This window comes from Dipodomys spectabilis, unplaced genomic scaffold (assembly GCF_019054845.1).
Source record: "Dipodomys spectabilis isolate Male_0828 unplaced genomic scaffold, ASM1905484v1 ptg000001l, whole genome shotgun sequence".
NCBI classification, from domain to species: Eukaryota; Metazoa; Chordata; class Mammalia; order Rodentia; family Heteromyidae; genus Dipodomys; species Dipodomys spectabilis.
Genome location: NW_024870678.1, coordinates 33,675,662 through 33,696,100, shown reverse-complemented (window position 1 = coordinate 33,696,100; position 20,439 = coordinate 33,675,662). Strand labels below are relative to the sequence as shown.

The 20,439-nt window shown below is 42.0% G+C and overlaps 1 protein-coding gene across 1 annotated transcript in view; it reads left to right on the top strand.

The window, feature by feature from the left end:
* Syne1 (spectrin repeat containing nuclear envelope protein 1) overlaps positions 1-20,439 on the top strand; it is a 385,765-nt gene that overhangs the window by 108,358 nt on the left and 256,968 nt on the right. The window contains exons 15-25 of the mRNA XM_042700560.1: positions 1,436-1,532; positions 2,637-2,839; positions 5,397-5,561; positions 6,121-6,273; positions 7,678-7,821; positions 10,203-10,376; positions 13,835-13,993; positions 14,559-14,723; positions 16,971-17,105; positions 19,497-19,655; positions 19,857-20,065. Of these exons, the coding sequence (XP_042556494.1) occupies positions 1,436-1,532; positions 2,637-2,839; positions 5,397-5,561; positions 6,121-6,273; positions 7,678-7,821; positions 10,203-10,376; positions 13,835-13,993; positions 14,559-14,723; positions 16,971-17,105; positions 19,497-19,655; positions 19,857-20,065 (1,763 nt within the window). The remainder of the gene's footprint in view (positions 1-1,435; positions 1,533-2,636; positions 2,840-5,396; positions 5,562-6,120; positions 6,274-7,677; positions 7,822-10,202; positions 10,377-13,834; positions 13,994-14,558; positions 14,724-16,970; positions 17,106-19,496; positions 19,656-19,856; positions 20,066-20,439) is intronic.

Sequence of the window (20,439 nt, the reverse complement as noted above, 5' to 3'; positions counted from 1 at the left end):
TTATATATAGAATTTTCTCAAATTGTATCTTGAAACACAATGTTGGTGACAATCTCAGGATGCCTATGAAACTTCTCTGTGAACCACTTTATATCTGTATGTGCATAGGCTTTTTCCATCACTGTAAGTTGTCACCAGCATCCTGTATGGGACTTCAGCTCATTGTCGAAGCTTATTTTGTACTTTATCATACTGACCTTGTCCCATATCTTAATGAATTCAAACCATGAGAAGTCATTCTACTACTAAAGGAAATTAACAAAGCTGTAGTGATAGGTTATTAATTATGATCTTTTACTTTGCATCAATTTATGATTTATGCTAATTTATGATTTATACTATGTTCTAGTTTGTTGTAATAATAATCTTAGAAACAGGACTGTGTTTTTATGCTTTTGACATTCCTAATATTAAAATTTACTTTGAGATTCTTTTCTGCATTCAGTTTTATTGTGTACATTTGCTGACCCTGATTTTATTTGTGTTGATGAATCACAAGTGGATACATGCTATCTCTAATTTTCACATGAAGCAATCAGAATGCACAGCTATTGATAACAGGGATGGCATCTGAGATTTCTTTACACTTTCCTACTTCTAGCCAGGTGCTGGTGACTCGCACATGAAATCCTTGCTATTTGGGAGGTTAAAAGTGGGAGGACTGCAATTTGAGGCCAGCTCAGGAAGAAAAGTGAGAGACTTCTCTGCAGCTGGGTGCAGTAGCATTAGCCTATTATCCCTAACTATGTGGGAGGGTTGGAGGGAAAAGTCTGAGAGCTTCCATTTCCAGAGGGAGGGGCTATCTACAGTGGCATACTCCTATGTTACCAGCTAGGACAGGAAGCTGGAAAGGCAGACTTTGGCTCATGAGTGGACCAAGAAGTGAGACCCTATCTATCTTGAAAATAACTAGCAAAAACCTCGGATAGAAGCATGAGTCAAGTTGTGATCATCTGCTTAGCAAAGGCAGAACCCCAAGTTCAAATCCCAGTAATTTGTTTTTCTTTTTAATTTTACAAAAAGAAGTTCACACGCTGTCTCTCATGTGTAATCTGAAGTTCTTCAAAAGAGACATTCACCGATGTCCAGAGAGCAAGCCACTCGCACAACTTAAGCACGGTTGCATGCCGAAGTGTTTCTCTCACGTGAATGCTATCTATGTTAGACTGAGGTTCTTGGAAGGAATTTTGTCATCATCCTTGGATGGAGACAAAATGGAATGTTTTCTCATTCTATTGCTAAGTGAAAATTGAACTGCCTGATTAATGTATATGATCAAAAGAACCTTGGGTTATTCATAACAATGAAATTAATTTTTCATTTTCTTGAACAATAAGGTTAATAAATTTGAATAAAGCATCCATCAGTCTCTTTGGGAGAGACATTTGTATACAGCCTAATCTTTACAGTCTTCTAACTCTCCCTCCTCTCCTAGTCTTTTATAGAAAATAGCAAGTTCTTCGAGCAGTATGAAGTCACATACCAGATCTTGAAACAGACAGCTGAGATGTACATCAAAGCTGATGGCTCAGGTAAAACTCGATGCGGAGTAACACCCAGTGGCCTCAGGGGAGGGGAAAAGAGCGTGGGGGGTGGAGGAGAGAAGGGAAGATGAGGATAAAGGGGTGGGTGCTCAATGTTCTCCAGATGCGTGTATGAAAGCGTCATAATAAAGTCCAGTGCTTTGTACAGTTAATACATGCTCACTAAAATTTGGTGTTGTGCGGACTGCAGTAGAAGGTAGAACCTACAGCTTCCCAGAGTGTCAGATCCATCAGTTTCTCTTGTAGAATCTGTGTGATCATACCATTATCCTTGGAGACAATATGTTAATTCAGTTTTCTTGAATCTGTGCAGTACCTGACCTACACAGCCACAGTCTTATCTCTTCCCCTCACCCCCAGTAACCTTCCAAGAGAGCAAAATAATCATTGATACTGAGTGTGGGGGTACACACCTGTAATTCCAGTTATGTGGGAGGAGGTAAGAGGAGTATAGTTCAAGGCCAGCCTGGGGCCAGTGAAGGCAAGACTCTATTAAAACAAAAACAAAAGCAGCCTGGCACAGTGGCTCATGCCTGTAATACTAGCAACTCAGGAGGCTGAGATCAAGGTTTAAGTCAGCCGGGGCAGGAAAGTCCATGAGACTTGTTGGTGCTGTGGCTCAAGTGGTAGAGTGCTAGCCTTGAGTACAAAGAGGCTCAAGGTCAGCACCCAGGCCCTGATTTCAAGCCCCAGGACTGGAAAAAGACTTTAAAACAAACAAAAGACAAAAACAGATTTAAAAGCAAAGTAGGAAAGAACTAAGGGCTTGACTCAAATTGTAGCATGCTTGTCTAACAAACACAAAAATCCCGGTTTCAGGCTCTATTACTGCAAAAAGAAAAAAAAAATCAGTTTTCTAAATTGCAATTTTTCAACCTAGTTTCAATTCTAAGGACTAAACTTTTCAAAAGTGAAAGTTGACGAGCGCTTAAGTTAGGGCCATGACCCAGTGTGTAAGAGGTGTTTGTGTCTGTGAGAATTGTTGGAAAGGCCCGCTGGCGTTGGCGATGGGCGCCGAGGCTCACGCGGGTCTGAGACTGTAGGAGTGAGTGGTGGGTAGCGGACTTTACCTCGTGGCTCTCTGTGTGTCAGTGGAAGAAGCGGAGAACGTGATGAAATTCATGTCAGAGACCACGGCTCAGTGGCGGAACCTGTCTGTGGAGGTGAGGAGCGTGCGGAGCATGCTGGAGGAAGTGATCTCCAACTGGGATCGCTACTGCAACACTGTGGCCAGCCTGCAAGCCTGGCTAGAAGATGCGGAGAAGATGCTCAGTCAGTCAGAAAGCGCCAAAAAGGTAAGGCCGCGTCACATGACAGAAAAATGACAGGTGGCAGGTTGAGCAAGGCCAGGTGTCTATCGTGCATTGTTCACTGGAGAGTGCTCTGCATTGGCAAGGGTGACACAGAAGTCTCGCTTTGCCTGGAAAGCTGTGCCTTTCAGTGATTACATTTCTTCAGGCCAAGGAAATTTTGGCTCCTTCAAGTTCTGTTAAAATGGTTCTCTTCATGAGGAGAGGCAGTGACATTGACTGGGCAACAGAGGGCGTTCTGCCCATAATGAAGACTGCATTGGGTCAGGGCCTGACTCATGTTTTCCTATGAAGACTGGCTAGCTTGAAGCTGGGTCTGTGTGTACCATACATCACTGGGATTTTCTCGTCTCTTTAGATATTCCTTTTGGAATCTTATCCATTCCCACTGAGGTGTATCATTCTACATAGAAGTGATGTCTTTTTTCACTAGTCTTAAGTGTGTAAGTGTGTCTACTTGTAGGGATTAGTATTTTACTTTATGTCACTATGTGTAAATGACAAATGAAATGGACTGATATATATATATATATATATATATATATATATATATATATATATATATTATTGCTTGGAGGAATCCAGACATTCTTGCATGAAAAATAAATTTATATGTAAAAGGCATGAAAATGTCAGGCTTCCAAAACAAATACATAGAAATAGAATACACACATTAGAATGAATTACTGCTTGCCATTCAAGGCAAGTTCTTCTATTGGTTGCACAAAGGAGATGTATCATTTTAAAAAATGATTTTTTTTACCTTCCTTTGCTCATACAAATTAAATTTTTTCTACTGTAGTTACCAGAGTGCAATAATGACGCAGCACCCCATACAGGTTTGAAGCCTTATCTAATCAGACCAGCAATGCTCTAGGAGATGTCAGTTGTGTTCATTTGTTCCACAGGCTGTAGCAACTAGGAACAGAAGTGTTCTCGTCTATTTATGTAGGAAATCCTCCCACTCATGGGCTTTTGAAATGGAATTTGAATTATCCTTAGTTTTTGCTGTGATGTGTGCGCGTGTACGTGTGCACGCACATGCATATGAACCTAGACATTTTAATTTGAAATGAGTTGGACTGTTATACTTGCACACATGTATGCCCTTAAAGAAATAAGAAAGGATGTTATATATAGATATTCTCAAGTCAAATACTTCATCTAAAATGTCTCCTTTCAATGTTTTATCGCCATGATTTTAAGCTATCTTAATTCATTGTGTATATTCATATTTTGAAATCAAAATGAACAGGGAAAATTTTATTTAAAAATTTTAATGGCAGAAGGTGATTTGTTCTAAGTATACTGTATGAATATATGGAAAATTTACAGTGGAATCTCTTTATATTAAAACATGTTAATTCAAAAAAGTTTCTTTTTTGTCTGCCATGGGATTTGAACTCTGGGCTTAGGCGCTGTCCCTGAGCTTTTTCATTCACGGCTAGTACTCTACCACTTTGAGCCACAGCACCACTTCCAGTTTTCTGGTGGTTAATTAGAGATAGTCTCATGGATTTTCCTACCTTGGCTGGCTTCAAACTGCATTCTTCAGATCTCAGCCCCAGAGTAGCTAGGATTACAGGCGTGAGCCACCAGCGCCCAGCCTAAAAGTATTTTTGTTTTTTTGTGGGCTTTTTTTTTTTTTTGGTGGCACTGTGGTTATAACTTAGGACATTTACTTGACTGGAGCTCTGCCACTTGAGCCAGACCATCAGTCTGGCATTTTGCTGGCTAGTTGGAAAGTAGGTCTCATAGATTTTTCTGTGTGGGCTGGCTTTACAGCAGGCTCCTCTAGATCGAAGTCTCTGGAGTAGTAAGATTACAGAAGTGAGCCATCGGTACCCAGCATCAAAATAGTTTTTTGATGAAAGCTCTATATTTCCCTATCATGTTCACTTCTAAAGTGATGCTTATACTGTCATTCAATAGCCTAAACACTCGGCATGAGCCTCTATCACTTATACTTTTTTTATTACTAAAATGATGTTCTTGGTTCAAAGCTAGCACTGGCAGAAAAGTCTATAGGTCTCCAACTCCAATTAATCAACAAAATAGCCAGACTAGAATCATGACTCAAGTGATAGAGCACCAGCCATGAGCATAAAAGCTAAGCCAGAGCACAAGGCCATGAGTTCAAGCCCTGGTGCTGGCACAAAAAAGACACTACACAAAATCATCATCATGTTTTGTTTTGTCTTCAGTAAAAGATATGCCATAGGTATTCTGACAAAAAGATACTGAAAGACATGCATAGTGGCTCTTTCTGTAGTACCAGTCAGGTCAATTCTTGAGGCAGGAGTTTAGAGCCAGCGTGGGTCACATAGCACGTGCTTGTCTTGCGAAGGTATGCAGTGTTTCCCAGTAGTTTGAAATTTTATTTAAAAATTGCCTTTTGGAAGAGATTGAAGATTTCTCTTTATGTTTTTGCACAACTTCCAGGATGCCAGTATTTTTTCCTCACCTGCTCATCTCTTCTCAGTGATAGCTCTGTGGCATCTTGTATACAAGGGTGTGTGTGTGTGTGTTCTTCCTTGTTCAGGATTTTTTCCGGAATTTGCCTCGCTGGATTCAGCAGCATGCTGCCATGAACGATGCCGGCAACTTTCTGATTGAAACTTGTGACGAGTTAGTTTCTCGTGACCTGAAGCAGCAACTCCTCCTGCTCAACGGACGGTGGCGGGAGCTGTTCATGGAGGTCAACCAAGTACGGCTTCTTATCTGCGCTCATTCCAGATGTGTGTGTGTGTGTGTGCGCGCGTGTGTGTGTGCGCGTGCGTGTATCTGTGCATGCATGCGTGCATGTGTATGTGTGTTCACGTGTCTCTGTGTGTTTGCACATGTGTGTGTATGTGGTTATAGTTAGCTAGGAAGCAACATTAATTTAATGTTGCTTAATAAGCCCGGGCTGATTTAGGCAGGATGGGAAACGTGTTGGAAAGTGCTGCTGTTTTGCACTTGCATATTCATTCTCTTCCATTTATGATGGAGAAACGTTCTGGAGAGGCAGTTTGATTCAAGATCATGTGGACATATGGAGCCTGCTAGGATGGCATGATGTGCCTTCCAAATCGCAGCTCTTCAGTAGGTATGCTGCTTTCTTATCCGAGGAATTGGATTCACTACAGACTTCTATAACATGGGAATGAGGAGTTAGAGTCGTGCTTGAGCACGCAGCAGATGCAGAGCACATGGGAATATGTGGGCAGGGCTGCGGGTTCTAGTCCACCGTGTGCGAGCTTCCCACATTGTCTCCTCTCTCACAGTATGCTCGGGCGGATGAGATGGACAGAATGAAGAAGGAATACACAGACTGTATCACTACCCTCTCTGCTTTTGCAACCGAAGCCCAAGGGAAAATTCATGGGTCCTTAGAAGTATCATTTATTAATGTCAAGTTATTAATTCAAGACTTGGAGGTGAGCAGGTCCTGGATTATACAATGAAAAGCAAAGCAAAGACAGAACAGCCTGATGTTGGTGGCTCGTGCCTGTGATCTTAACTATTCAGGAGGCTGAGATCTGAGGATCATGGTTCAAAATCAGCCAGGCAGGAAAGAAAAAAAAAGAAAAAGAAAAAAAAGTCTGTCATGAAACTAATGACTGATGGTATTCCTTAGATCCTGGCAAATGTGTGTCTCTATATCCTGATGATAATTTTGACATAATGTTGGTTTGTGCCTTTCATTCAAAAAAATAATTGAATTTTTAAAACATATGTTTTGATTTTACAAAATAACTTCCAAATAGTTTTTCAAGTTGGCATTTCTTTCCCGCAACCAAATTAGAAAACATTAAGAAGAACAAGAGATAGCTACAGATAGTATCTCCACATAGATGAATCCAACCGTAAAAAATTAATTTATTGAACTAATTGTGGTAGTTGCATATTTGAAGAGCCTGTAACTCTTGAAAATAAGATAGTAGAATATTTAATCCAACATAATTTTACAATGTAATATTAAGCAGGAAAAGTAAACTCACTGATGCTCATCATTTATTTTTCGTTTTTTGTGGTTTTTTTTCTAAAAATGGAAAGATGTGAAAAACAAATCAATGGTAGTTTAATGAGACATTGGCTTCAGTTCTCACCATTAATAATTTAAAATTTTGCTACTCTGTTTTAACTGTACTGATATTTGAACTCAGGACCTGTGCAGATGCTCTACCAGTGAACAACACCCCCAACCCCTTTTGGTTTAGTGTATTTTTAAAAAAATAAGGTCTCATACTTTTTCTTCAGTACCAGCTTTGCACAATGTCTCTTCTTTCTTGCCTAGCTATGATGTCAGATTCGTGCAGACACGCTCATCTTTGTTTTCATAAATAGAGTCTCACTAACTTGATTCCCTGATCTCAGTCTCCTGCACAGCTGGCATTACAGGTCTCTGCTACCTTACCAATCCCCCTAAAATTAGTCATTTATAAGTTTTCTACAATGACAGATGAATTATTTTAAGAAAAGTTTTATTTTTAAAGTCAGAATTACCACACAGGTGGTTAGGATGCATTGACATGATGCAGAATTTCTACACTATAGAAAACATTCGTCAGAAAGGTAAAGATTCCTTCAACTCATCTTTAGTTAACGTAAGGTCACTTTTAAAGGGAAGGACTTTTTGATTTTAGTTGTGTTAACATCGATTTTGTATTAGTAAAGAAGGAAAGCAGTGACTTGCATCTGAAAACATTTATAACAACCATGGAATACTGTGAAGCACATATTGATTTTAGTTCTGCCTTCTGCAGAATCTTGAGATTGAAAGACAATGTCTCACACACTAATGGAGCTTCTTTTTTTTTCCTCCTCCACGGTCCATGCAGGACATTGAGCAGAGGCTGCCCGTGATGGATGCTCAGTATAAAATTCTGACAAAGACAGCGCATCTCATTGCGAAAGAAAGCCCCCAAGAGGAAGCCAATGAAATGCTTGCGACCATGACCAGACTCAAAGAGCAGCTGTCCAAGGTGTGGAGCGCTCGGTGCACATGCGCAGTGAGCCATCCGCGCTCTTCCTGTGCCTCAGTGTTCCTCTGTCACCCACGGCGGATCCCTTCCTCGTGACAAATCATACTTGCATTTGTACCAGGATTCCTGGTTTAGCAATTCGGTCTTTTATACCACATACACAAATTTGCAAAGGAAAACGGATCAGCATCATGGGTGATAAAATAGCATAGTCTCTCCTCTGTTAATGTAGGAGTGCTAGAGCTACATTTTAATAGAAAGATGGTTTCCTCTCCCTCCAGAGGATATGAGTTAAATGTGATAAAATAGAGAAGAGAGTAAAGGGACAGATGGAGAGTGGAGGAGGGGGAGAAGGAAGAGGACCATAGTTTTTGATGAATCTTTGTTGAGATTTGATATACCTCTGCTCTAAGTTTACTTGTACTGTTTTATGCCAATGTGATGTTGAAATGGGGAATTCATCCCTTCTCTCCAAGTTCATTCTAGGTGTCTGATTTCCATTTGTGCTATTTTGTGTGCCTGGTTCTAGAAAGAGAGTAGAGAGAACCAGTTGTAAAGCTTTATGTTTCATTGAGAGATGTTCTTCCTTAGGAGCTTTGGGGGTTCTAATGGAGATCTTGCATCTAAACTTGAATTCTGGAAAAATATTACTGCTTTTGAAGTCTACTTAGCTTGTATAATGGAAGAATGGACGAGCATTTAAGCAAATGACTAGACATATTTTTATAAAGAATAGTTGGAAAACAAAGTGAAGTGGAAGTATCTATCAAACAGAAGAGAAAGAGTAACTCCAGTGAAATCAATAACCTTAAGGAATTACTGATAAAAATGAATGTAAAACAAAGAGAATAGAAGAAATTGAGGTCATGACAAAAGAGAAAACATTGTCAATTTGGCATGCATTAGAAGTTGACTTTCAGTTCATTTAACAGCAACATTCCAGTTGGACTCACTTATGACTTAAAGGAAATGGACAGTAATGGCACTGTTGCTGCAGCAGAATTTGCTGAGGAGTAAGTCACTTCTCCAATGGCTTTATGGGGCCATTGCTAGGCTTGTACTTTGTGGCCTCAGCCAGTATAGTGCTGTGGCAATGTTAACTGTGCCAAGTAGAAGAGGCCATCAATATATCTTTGTGTCCCAGATGAGAACATCCTGAATCCATGTCCAAATTCAAGCCATAAAGCTCATGAACATAAACGCTGGGAGATAGCCAGACAGTGCATACCTGAACAGCACAATGAGGTCACTATGTTTTCTTTAATGCTGGCTGGGAAACAAGAATCTTGATAGATTTATCTGTTATACCCAGGAAGGATGAACGATGCACACTGATTTTACACATAGTAGTAGATTCTCTTGGTTTTGTTCAAGCTAATTTTAGCAGTCTGGCTGCAATGGAAACCAACAGCCTTCATTTGAAGAGTTTATCAGTCAAGCTGTATATTCTAGACTATAGAAGTATTACTGCATACAGAATTCTGTAGCCACTTAACACAACATTGTTATCCTGTAACACATCTTCTCCAAATATTACTTGGGGAATGTGGCTGATGGCACTAGTATATTATTATCTTTATATGTTATAAAACAAACAAGCCATGGTCTACGAACCCTGATTATATGCTTTGGGAGCAACCTTAAGTAAATGAATAGGGAGAGAAGTTCTTGAGGGTTTCTGCAGTCATGGAATCCAACACAAAAGTAGCCAGGCAAAGTCTTTATGGGAGCTCTTAAACTCTGGATACACATGGATGTATCAAAAAGATAATGTTGATGTATAGACTGCTTACAGATCAGGGCTGGTTCTACTCAGGCCTGGAAGACATCTCCAATGAGAGGAACCTTCAGGAATAAACTGGTGTGGGGTGTGTGTGCTTAGAACAAGTCAAATGTTGATACACAGGAAGCTAGAAGTTGGTAAGAGGTAGCAACCCAGGGTATCAGGAAGAGAGAAATGAATGTCTTGGCGCACTGAACAAGAACCTCCATCTCAGGGCGCAGCTAGGAACGCACGTGAAAATCAGTCTGGAAGATGTCTAAAGAGTGTGATGACTGCTGACCATCTCAGGTCAGATGTCAAGGCCAGCTTGGGGATGTTTTCTGAAGTGGAGTGTGTGCCATCTGCCTTGCTACAGGGATCCCTGTGACGCAAAAGAGCCAAGCAGATGGAGACTCAGATGCATTTTCAGGGGGAAACTCCATAGGCCTTTATTTGTCACCGTGGGAAAATCGTTTCATGTTTTTGGGTTTCTTTGGAACACATTATAACCGTCAAGAGGAAATAGCATCAGAGAAAAGTGTTTAGAGATACATAAGCCCTGGGTGGCTTGGGGCTTTTTGTGGCCTTTCATGGGAGTTTTGTCTTGGTGTCTTTAAAGGTCAAAGAATGTCACTCCCCCCTCCTCTATGAGGCCCGGCAGCTGTCAGTCCCATTGGAGGAGCTGGAAAAGCAGATCATGTGCTTCTATGAAATTCTCGGGAAAATCAACGACATTATCGCGGTCCTCGAGCGGGAGGCACAATCCAGTGCTCTTTTTAAACAGAAGCACCAAGTAAGAGAATTCCCTGTGTGAGTCCTCGCTACTTTAATGCATCCATCCCAAGGCTGAAGTGTTGCTCACAGTTAATAGAAATTCCCTTGGTACCAAAAGATTTCCCCCCCTCCCCGCCCCAAATAGTAGAGTACTAGTAATACAACGCCAGAGTGCAGGTTGCCCAAAGATGAACTCCACTCACGTCTGGAGAAGATTGGTAGTCTGAGCTGTATTCCAAGGGCAAGCGAGCTAAAGACTTGGGGCAACCTGGGCTGGTGGAAGTGAGGCACTTGTTTCCTGAGTTGAGCAAAATTGGTAAGTCCAGTTTGTTTTGAGTAGCACAAGCTGACCATACTCAGCAAGCACTGGTGAACATCTGCTTTGTGTACACTGATGCTGAGCATTCTCAGCTACAAGTACAGAGGTTCACAATATCTCTAAACCACGGAATATGGTTTTTTGTTGTTGCTGTTGTTGTTAGTGTTTATTTGGCAATTGGTTGTTGTTTCCTTGGGGTTTGAACTCATGGTTCCTCTGTTTGAGCCATGGCTCCAGGCCTTTTTTTTCTGGCTGTTTTTGAGGTAACCAACAGTTACTCTTTGCTGGGCATGCTCATACTATAATCTTCCTATTGATACTTCCCAGCATCTTTGGGATGATAGGCATGGCTACCATGCCCAGATTCTTCTGGTTAGGACTGAGGTCCTCTCCAATCTCAGCTCCCACACAGCTAGTGTCACAGGTCCACAAGTCGATCTGTTTGAGAAGTGGTCTTATGCGTCTATCTCCACTTGCCTTGAACTTGAGTCCTTCAAATCTCAACCTTCCAAGTTGCTAGGATTACAGGTATAGGCCATTGACAACCCAGCTTTCTTCTGTTGAGATTAGGTCTTGCAAATTCCCTGCAACCATGATCCTCCCAATCCTTGCCTTTTCCATAGCTGGGGTGACATAAATGTACCACTATACACAATTATTAATTGAGATGGGGTTTAATTGATTTTTTTTTGCCTACCTAGGCTTAAATGCCAGTCTTTCTAACCTCTGCCTTCCTAGTAGCTACAATTACAAATGTGAGCCACCAGGAACTAGCAGGAATATATTTTAGAAGCAGAGCCAAACCTCCAGCCCTGTCTTGAAATAGGAAGGCTGATGTCAATGGATATAACAGAAGGTTATAACCTTCTGTTATCAACTCATCTGCTTTGCACTTATTTAATTTACTAACTAAAACAGAAAGTTTATCAGATTTCTACCAATGGATTTAGGCATTGTATTCCAGAAGTCCACAAAAAGTTTAGTGTCAAGAAAAATCTTACTTGTACTTTTTAAAGAATAAGAATAGATCTAACATATTGTATATAATATATAATAGATTGTTATATAGATTGTATATAGGATGTATATTAGAAGATATATAGAAAGGTTTTGGTCTTTATATTGACTTATTTGTGAAACCACTTAGCATACTGCTTTCCATGTATAGCTAGAGAAAGTGATATATATTCATACATAGCTTACATGCATAATTAAACATATAGGAAATAAATAGTTTCATTACATTTTTTTTTTACCAGTCCTGGGGCTTGAACTTAGGGCCTGCACACTGTCCCTGAGTTTCTTTTGCTCAAGGATAGCACTCTACCACTTGAGCCACAGTGCTATTTTCGGCTTTTTTGTTTATGTGGTACTGAGGAATTGAATCCAGGGCTTCTTGCATGCTAGGCAAGCACTGTAGCAGTAAGCCACATTCCCAGGCCCTGCACTGAAGTTTTATGAAGTATCTATAACTCATGTTTTCTGGGGTCTTCTCTTTGAGTTGGGGAAAAGAACTGTTTGGACAAACAGGAAACTATGAAATGCTTCAATAATAAAAGTTTTGTACCTCATTTTCAGTGACAAGATCTGTATACTCAGCAGTCCCCTGCTGAATTAATTGATATATGTGACTGGTTTATTGTAAATGCTTCTTCTGTCACATGGAGATGAGTGGAGTAAAGGCTTGCATTAATTGAAATAGATTCCTCAAATATGGAAGCTCACTTAGTAGAGTTGTACAGATATTCTGACCTTACAAATGTTCTAGCGAATTACAAAGTCTTGATTAACTTGAATTTCTTCATGTTAAAATAAAGGCAATTATTCCTAATAATGTGTATTCTGTAATTAGTAACATAATCATTGCCATTGATTGTGAAGCCAGAGTCATTATGCCACCAAACCCTACTCAAAGGACTTTTCATCATATTGAGTACAGATTATTTCTTTTTGAGACAAGGTGTCATTTCCTGTTTTCCCAAATTGCCATAAATTAGCATCAAATAATTAAAGTTATATTTACATTATATTGATAATAAATACTCCTATCTCCTAATCTATTTTCAATTAATGTTACCTTTCCTACCTCCAAATATTCAAAAGAAAAGTTACATCTTGCTCTTAATATTTGCATCTAACTAGCCACATAACATCTAAATTAGTAGTTTGAAACATTTTTTTTAAGTAGTTAAGGCTGTTGACATGGAAGCAATGTGTATTCAAGACTTCCAACAAGGCTGATGAATTTCCTTTCTGACTACTATTAAAATTGCTACAGTGCCAGAAACTATAGCAAACCACAGGCAACGCCAGTGTGAGATGTGAGACAGTTTCAAGTCTTTCCCAGGCCTCTTGGTCTGCTGTCTATCAGGATCTATATGCAGTCCAATGTTTCATTAACAAAGGTGATAGATGGTTAAACCTAGACATTCAAGTGTTAGAAATGTAGAGTATACAAATAATATGTGATCTGGTACATCATACTCAGCAGCACGGAAGTGTTAAATATATTAGTCTGATTAACACCTAAAAATGGAGATGGATTTAATGATGGTTCTCTCAATAAGTTCTAGGTCTATCAACCAATTGGAGAAATGCAGACACTAGATAAGCAGCAATGTCAGTGTTGTCCCTTTATGATAATAAGATGAACATGAAATTTTAAAACATCATTGTGATATTTAAGTGTTATGTAAAAAGCTCCAGTGTCAGTGGTTGCTGAAAATTAAACTCTTAAGAAATGTTCTCCAGTATATTTGGGCATCTAAGAATCACTAAGAACTGTATAATGCTGTTATTATTTGTAAAGTTATCCCTCCCTTTTTCCCTCTCTTCTAACATTCTCCTCCTAATATTCTCCTCCCATTTCCATTTCCCTTACCCTCCTCTCTCCCCTTTCCCTCTCTCCATACCTTACTTTTCCCTTTCCTTCCTCTTTCTCCTCCCTCCCTCCCTCCCTCCCTCTCTCCGTCCCTCCGTCCCTCCGTCCCTCCGTCCCTCCCTCCCTCCCTCCCTTCCTTCCTTCCTTCCTTCCTTCCTTCCTTCCTTCCTTCCTTCCTTCCTTCCTTCCTTCCTTCCTTCCTTCCTTCCTCCTTGCCTGCTTATTATTTTACTTTGTCAGGTAAACAATATTTATTTTGACTTTTCTCTCCCTGTAGGAACTGTTAACTTGTCAAGAAAGCTGTAAGAAAACCTTGACACTCATTGAGAAAGGGGGTCAAAGTGTCCAGAAGTTCGTGAGCTTGAGCAACGTGTTGAAGCATTTTGATCAGACGAAGCTGCAGAGACAGCTTGCAGACGTCCACCTTGCCTTCCAGGTAATTTGCTTCTCTGTACCAGGTCAGAACAGGGGTCAGGACGAATAAGCAGAACTGGCCCCAATCCCTCACTATCAGATACTTGGAAGGCAAGTATTTTATTGCCTTTTATTCCCCTAATACTAAGATCGAAAAGAGTTAAGCGTTTTCATCATAATGAAATGTCTTCCTTCCAAGTGTTGGTTAAAACAAAAAAGAATATGTGTATAAAAAATTCACTATTGAGAAAGCAGCATCAAGCTGTGGTCACCTCCAGTTTACGCCTGTGTGAGTTCTGCCAACTATGAGTTGAACATATTGGGGGGAAAATGCATTTATATCGATCATATGTGGTGTTTACTTTTCCTTGTCAGTAGTCACGGAACAACACAGCAGGTTTATGTTGTGGGAGGCATTGAAGTACTAGAGATGATGTACAGCACAGAGGGGGATGTGTATGGGTTACGGGCAAACACAGCAGCATTTTCTATAGGGGACTTGAACATCTGTAGATTTGGGTCCTTTGGGGGTCTGGAAATCAACTCCCTGAGGACACCAAGGGATGACTGTGTTTGTTCCCACCAAGAACATGGTCAAGAAGACTGGAGATTGGAAGAAACACGTGGAAACCAACAGTCGCTTGATGAAGAAATTTGAGGAGTCCCGGGCAGAGCTGGAGAAGGTGCTGCGGGTTGCTCAGGAGGGCCTGGAGGAGAAGGGAGACCCCGAGGTGCTGCTGCAGAGACACACCGTGAGTGACCTCTGCCCTTTGTGGTACCGGTGACCCCAGGGCCTGTGGAAGAGTGACTTTGGCTGAGAAACTGAAAAGACCATTTTACTATACTGTAGAAGGTTTGGTCAGGGTAGAGAGATAATAAGCCAGGAAGGCAGGAACTTTGTAGATAGATAACTAAAAATAGAAACTCCCAGCAGCAGTTGATTTGCTGACTTATGAAAGATGATTCTTAAGCTTCTGGAATAGTAAACAGGTTCTCTAACTGACTCTTGTGATTTAGCTCAGAAATGCATATGTAAGTAAAGATTCTCTCTCTCTCTCTCTCTCTCTGTGTTTTTGCTAGTCAGCTAGTTTATTAGTTTATTTCATGAGTACTGAGGTTTGAATGGGGGGTCATGCTTGCTTGGCTCACTCTATTAGCTGGCACTCTACCACTTGAGTCATACCAAGCCTTTTCTGCTTATTTTGGAGACAGAGTCTTGGGGAATTTTCTGTCCTGGATTGGCCTCAAATACAGTCCTCAGTTAAGATTCCAGAGGGGCTACGCTTCTACTGTTGAGTTTTGCTGGTTCTCTCCCTGGTGGGGTCTTACTTCCTGCCTGGCATGAGCTGGGGGTGATCCCCTTATGTTAGCCTTCTGGGTAGCCAGGGCAGCTGGAAGGTTCTACTGTGTCCTGCTTGCATCCAGATTATTTTTTTTTAAGAATGGGTCTTTTTTTTTTTTTTTAACCAGTACTGGGGCTTGAACTCAGGGCCTGGGCACTGTCCCCGAGCTTCTTTTGGTTAAGGCTAGCACTCTACCACTTGAACCACAGTGCCACTTCTGGCTTTTTCTGTGTATGTGGTACTGAGGAATGGAACCCAAGGCTTCATGCATGCTAGGCAAGCACTCTACCACTCAGCCACATTCCCAGCCCCAAGCAAGGGTCTTGAGGACATATTTTGCTGCCTAGTTTTCCTTCAAACCATGATGCCTACAATCTCAGCTTCTCCTTAAAAATTCAACAGAGAGCATGAGGTGAGTGCCCATGTATTTTTCACTCTGGTCATCATAAACTTGCTCTGCTATACTTGGTCATTTGGAGTCCAGCAGCTGATGCCCAGCTTATCCTCATACTTAGAGTCCATCCTCATAATTATCCTACTTATGTAAATTAGACCAGCTGTGAGACTACTAATGCATGAAATGCCCTGTGGGGCTGCACTGTGCAGTAGTTGTCCCGAAAGTTCAAGACATTTTGTGGACCAGGCCCTCAGAGGGTGATGCCAGCAATGGGACTGGAGCTCTCTAGACTTAGGGTTGGTTTCTGTGGCGCTGGAACATGAAGCATGTCATGCTGTTTATAACACCAGGACTGTCTCTGCATTCTCTGCTTTGGATCACTATGGTTTCAAAACATCTCTGCATGGATGCACACAAGGCTGGAGAAGATATCCATTCATATCTACATGTGAATTGCCTCTGGTATCCAAGGTGCTGTAACAAAATACCATAGACAGTGCCTTCAGCAATAGAGTGTATTTTATTACAGTTCTAGAGGCTAAACATTTGAGACCGTGGATCTAAAATTGGTAGGGTATTGATGAAGTTCCTCTTTCTGGCCATCTTTTCCATGTCCTTGTATGTCAGCAAGATCACAAGCTTTCTGGGCTCTCTTCCCATAAAGTCTTAATTCCTGTCATGGAAGTTCTATTCTTATGACGTCATCTAAATGAATTCCTCCCTCCCCTTCCCCCCAACAAGTCCCATCACCCAATTCCATCAACTCTGGGGTTTAGAGCATCAACAAACAACTGTGAAGGAGGGGCAAGGTTCTACCCAGAGTTGCAGTGAGTGGATGAGGGCAGGTGGTAATGGGGCATAGGAACTGTCATGTCTGAAACACATTGCTGTTAAAAAATGAGGGCTTCTGATTTAGTCTTGGCTTCTGCCCTGTGCTTCTGACTGTACCAGAGTTCAGTCATGATAGAATCAAGGTCCTGAGGCGTGCCGCTTGCCTTCCAGAATAGTCTACTGGAAGTTGAAAAGCAAAAAGATCTTTTTTTCCCCCACTAAAATGTAAAAAGTACTAGTTGAAGGACAGAGGTGATGAGCTGTGAATCCTAACTCTAGAGAATTACAGCCTATTACTGACAACAAACAGTGGTTGCACGGCGCCCGGGAGAGGGCTGCAGCTGACCACGAGGCTTGTCAGAGGCGTGAGCACGCCCCACGGGGCCCTGATTTCTGCCCAGCGTCATGACTGCTCTTCCCTCTGCCAGGAGTTCTTCAGCCAGCTGGACCAGAGGGTGCTCAACGCCTTCCTGAAAGCGTGTGACGAGCTCACGGACATTCTCCCTGAGCAGGAGCAGCAGGGGCTGCAGGAAGCGGTCAGGAAGCTGCATAAGCAGTGGAAGGTGGGTCAGGATTCAGAATTGAGAACACAGAGTGGAGCACACCAGGCCAGGCGTGATGGCAGGGTGCATGGGAAACGCAGGTCCACGTGTAAGGGAAATGCAGACACTCGTGAAAGTCATGGAACTTAGCTTTCCCATGAAAAATGACTGGATTTAGCCAGGCACTGGTGGATCACGCCTGTCATCCTAGCTACTCAGGAGGCTGAGCTCTGAGAGTTATAGTTTGAAGGCAGCCAGAGTAGGAAGGTCTGTGAGATTCTCATCTGCAGCTCACCACCACAAAGCCTGAAGTAGAGCTGTGGCTCAATTGGTAAAGCACTAGCCTTGAGGAAAAAAAAATCTCAGGGGCGGTGCTCAGGCCCTGAGTTCCAGCACTGGTCCTGGCACAAAAACAACAACAATAAAAGATAAACATACCAAAGCTAAAACAATGTTGATTTGAATAGGCATGATATAAGAGGGCACACTTTTGTGATTCTACTTGATAGAAGCATATGGTTTTATTAAACTACTTGAGCACTCTTTATCTCCCGGTTTGAGGGAAACAGGTATGACAGGGACATTTAACTTATTCAACCACACCTAATAAAGGTGAATTAATCATCTTAGTCATATAATTTAAATTACAAATATATATGTATGTATGTGGGCATATATATATGTATGTATACATACATACACACATATGTTTGCTGTCTTCAATGATTTTACCATCTGGCTTACAAAGTTTTGACCTAAAAATATGAATAAAAGCATTTATTCGGTAAGGATTCAAAGATGAAAAAAAAGCATAATCCTTTCCTCTAGGATTCAATTAGGGAGATAATGAGTTGCAAAGAATAAAACTAGAATACATATTTCAATGCACAAATGAATAAGATGTTCTATTTATGAAAGGTTTGAAAGAAGACCGGGAGTCACCAGGGGATGGAGAAGAGTGTGAGATGGTGCCTTAAAGAAAGAAGCAGAAACCTGGGGAGGAGAGAAAGCCAGAGGGCGTGCGTGGAGGGGGGACACAGGGGAACGCAGTGTGGCCTGGGTGGAGAGCTGTGGGAAGCAATACCAAGCCCAGCACCTGCAGTCTGCCTGCCCTGCCGTCAGCTCTGGAGGCGGTGGCCGGCTGTGTCACTGTGCATCCTGGGGCCCCCAGTGGGAAGGTTCCTGGCTGCAGGGGACAAAGCTATCAGAAGAGGCTGTTTTTTTGTTTTTGTTTTTTGCTGGTCCTGGAGCTTGAACTCAGAGCCTGCACACTGTCCCTGAGCCTCTCTCTGCTCAAGGCCACTTGAGCCACAGTACTACTTTGGCTTTTTCTGTTTATGTGGAACTGAGGAATCGAACCCAGGGCTTCATGCATGCTAGGCAAGCAGTCTACCACTAAGCCACATTCCCAGCCCAAGATGGCTGTTTTCTGTATATTATGTTAGGGAGTCTTGGGGCTTAGAAGACTGGCAGCTAAAACTCAAAGTATGGGCTAGTACTGTGAGAATCTCAGCAACATGGGCTAAAACATCATCCTTGTGTGTAGAAGCAAAGCAAAGGAAGTACAGTCTGCGCTTGCTGGATCTGAAATTTTTAGTGTCAGTAAAAATAAGAAGATTCTTAAAAGAGATTAAGCTTTCTAACGGGCATTTGAAACTCAGCCTATAGTAACCCTTAGAATAGGGACGACAATGAAAGGTTGTGTTTTCAGCACACACACACATTTTACTCTGCAGAAGTGATCTACCAAAGCCTTTCTACAGCCTGTCATCTTTCTCATCCGTTGGCTATTTTAAAGACAGTCCTTTTAATTGCTTTGAGCTATGAGTCGGCTACACTTAGTACAGAGCTACAAGCAATACCAAAGCCTATTTTCATATCACATAAAGAGAACATAAAAACTGATGTAGTGAGTATTTGCTTGCATGGTTGTTTTCTGAATATGTGGTGTAGGGAGAAGAAGGCGTAGCAGGTGGTCAACAGCCCTGAGTTTGGTGTTTGGAGGGAGATGGGACATGATGAAGGTTTCTTTGACTTTGTGAAGTAGGTAAAATACCTGCCCTTCCAGCTCACAGTGTAGTTCCTGAGTCAGAGGGTTCATGCTGGGGAAAAGGCAACCGGAGTATGAGTGGAATCTCCATTCAGGAGCTTAGCTTTGCCACTTACCCAGGAGCCTCCGTGGTGTCACCTACAACAAAACAGGAGCGTGAATCCTGAGCAGGGCTACTGTGAACATTAAACAGAACCTTCACTGTGAGATAACCCTGACCGGCAACAGGAAAAAGATTCTCTGTGTTGCCAGTGATTGCAAGTACAAAGTGCATGTGGTAGGTTATTATTCCCACTTCTAGTGGGAATGCCCATAATCAGAAATAATGGTTCTGTATTGCTGGAACTTTCCCTGGCACGCAGGATCTTCAAGGAGAGGCTCCTTATCATTTGCTTCACCTGAAGATCGCTGCAGAGAAGAACAGGTTCTCGGCGTCCCTCGAGGAGTGCAGAACTGAACTGGAGAGAGAGGCCAGGCTTGCATCCCAGGAAGGCAGCGAAAAGACCATCGAAGAGCACAGGGTACGTCTCCCATGGGTGCTGGCTGCATAACCACGCACAGGTGCATAACAATTTAACGGGTATAATGGGCTTGAAAAGAAAAAAGTAGCTTCCTGACTGTAGATGGCGCTCTCTGGGGATCTTCCTTTAGTTCTTCTATGGCAATGCAGTGATGCCCTGTGACTCCCCGCTGGCCTTATAAAAACATGTATTGCTCACTAGATTTTCTTCAGCGACAAAGGTCCTCACCATCTCTGTGAGAAGAGGTTGCAGCTCATCGAGGAGCTCTGCGGGAAACTCCCCGTGAGGGACCCCATGAGGGATACCCCTGGAACCTGTCACGTGGCGCTCAAGGAGCTCCGTGCTGCCATCGGCAGCACCTACGAGAAGCTGGTGGAAGATCCCGACAAGTGGGAGGACTACATGAGCAGGTAGGTACGGGCTGTCTCCAGAGAACCACTTAGTCACTCTGGAGGATCTCTGTTCATGCAGAGATCATTACTCTTCTTCAGAAAGAAAAGAAATGATGAATATTTCATGTCACACAAGAAAGAAAATCAGATTGCCTATCTTGCCCCAGGCTCTTGTACAAAAAAAATGCTTCACTCGTTTAGATGAAGAGGTTTCCGTCAGAAGCAGAATGAGGGCTCCTATTTCCAATTAACGCAGGTGTTCCGTCTTTGGGGAACGATGCAAATCCTTTCCTCCTTGTTGTTCCCCATGCAGAGGGACTTCTGCACGTGGGCTCATTGTCTCACCCTAGTGGGGACAGGTGAGTCCAGGTCTCAGGTGTCTCTTCCTTCCT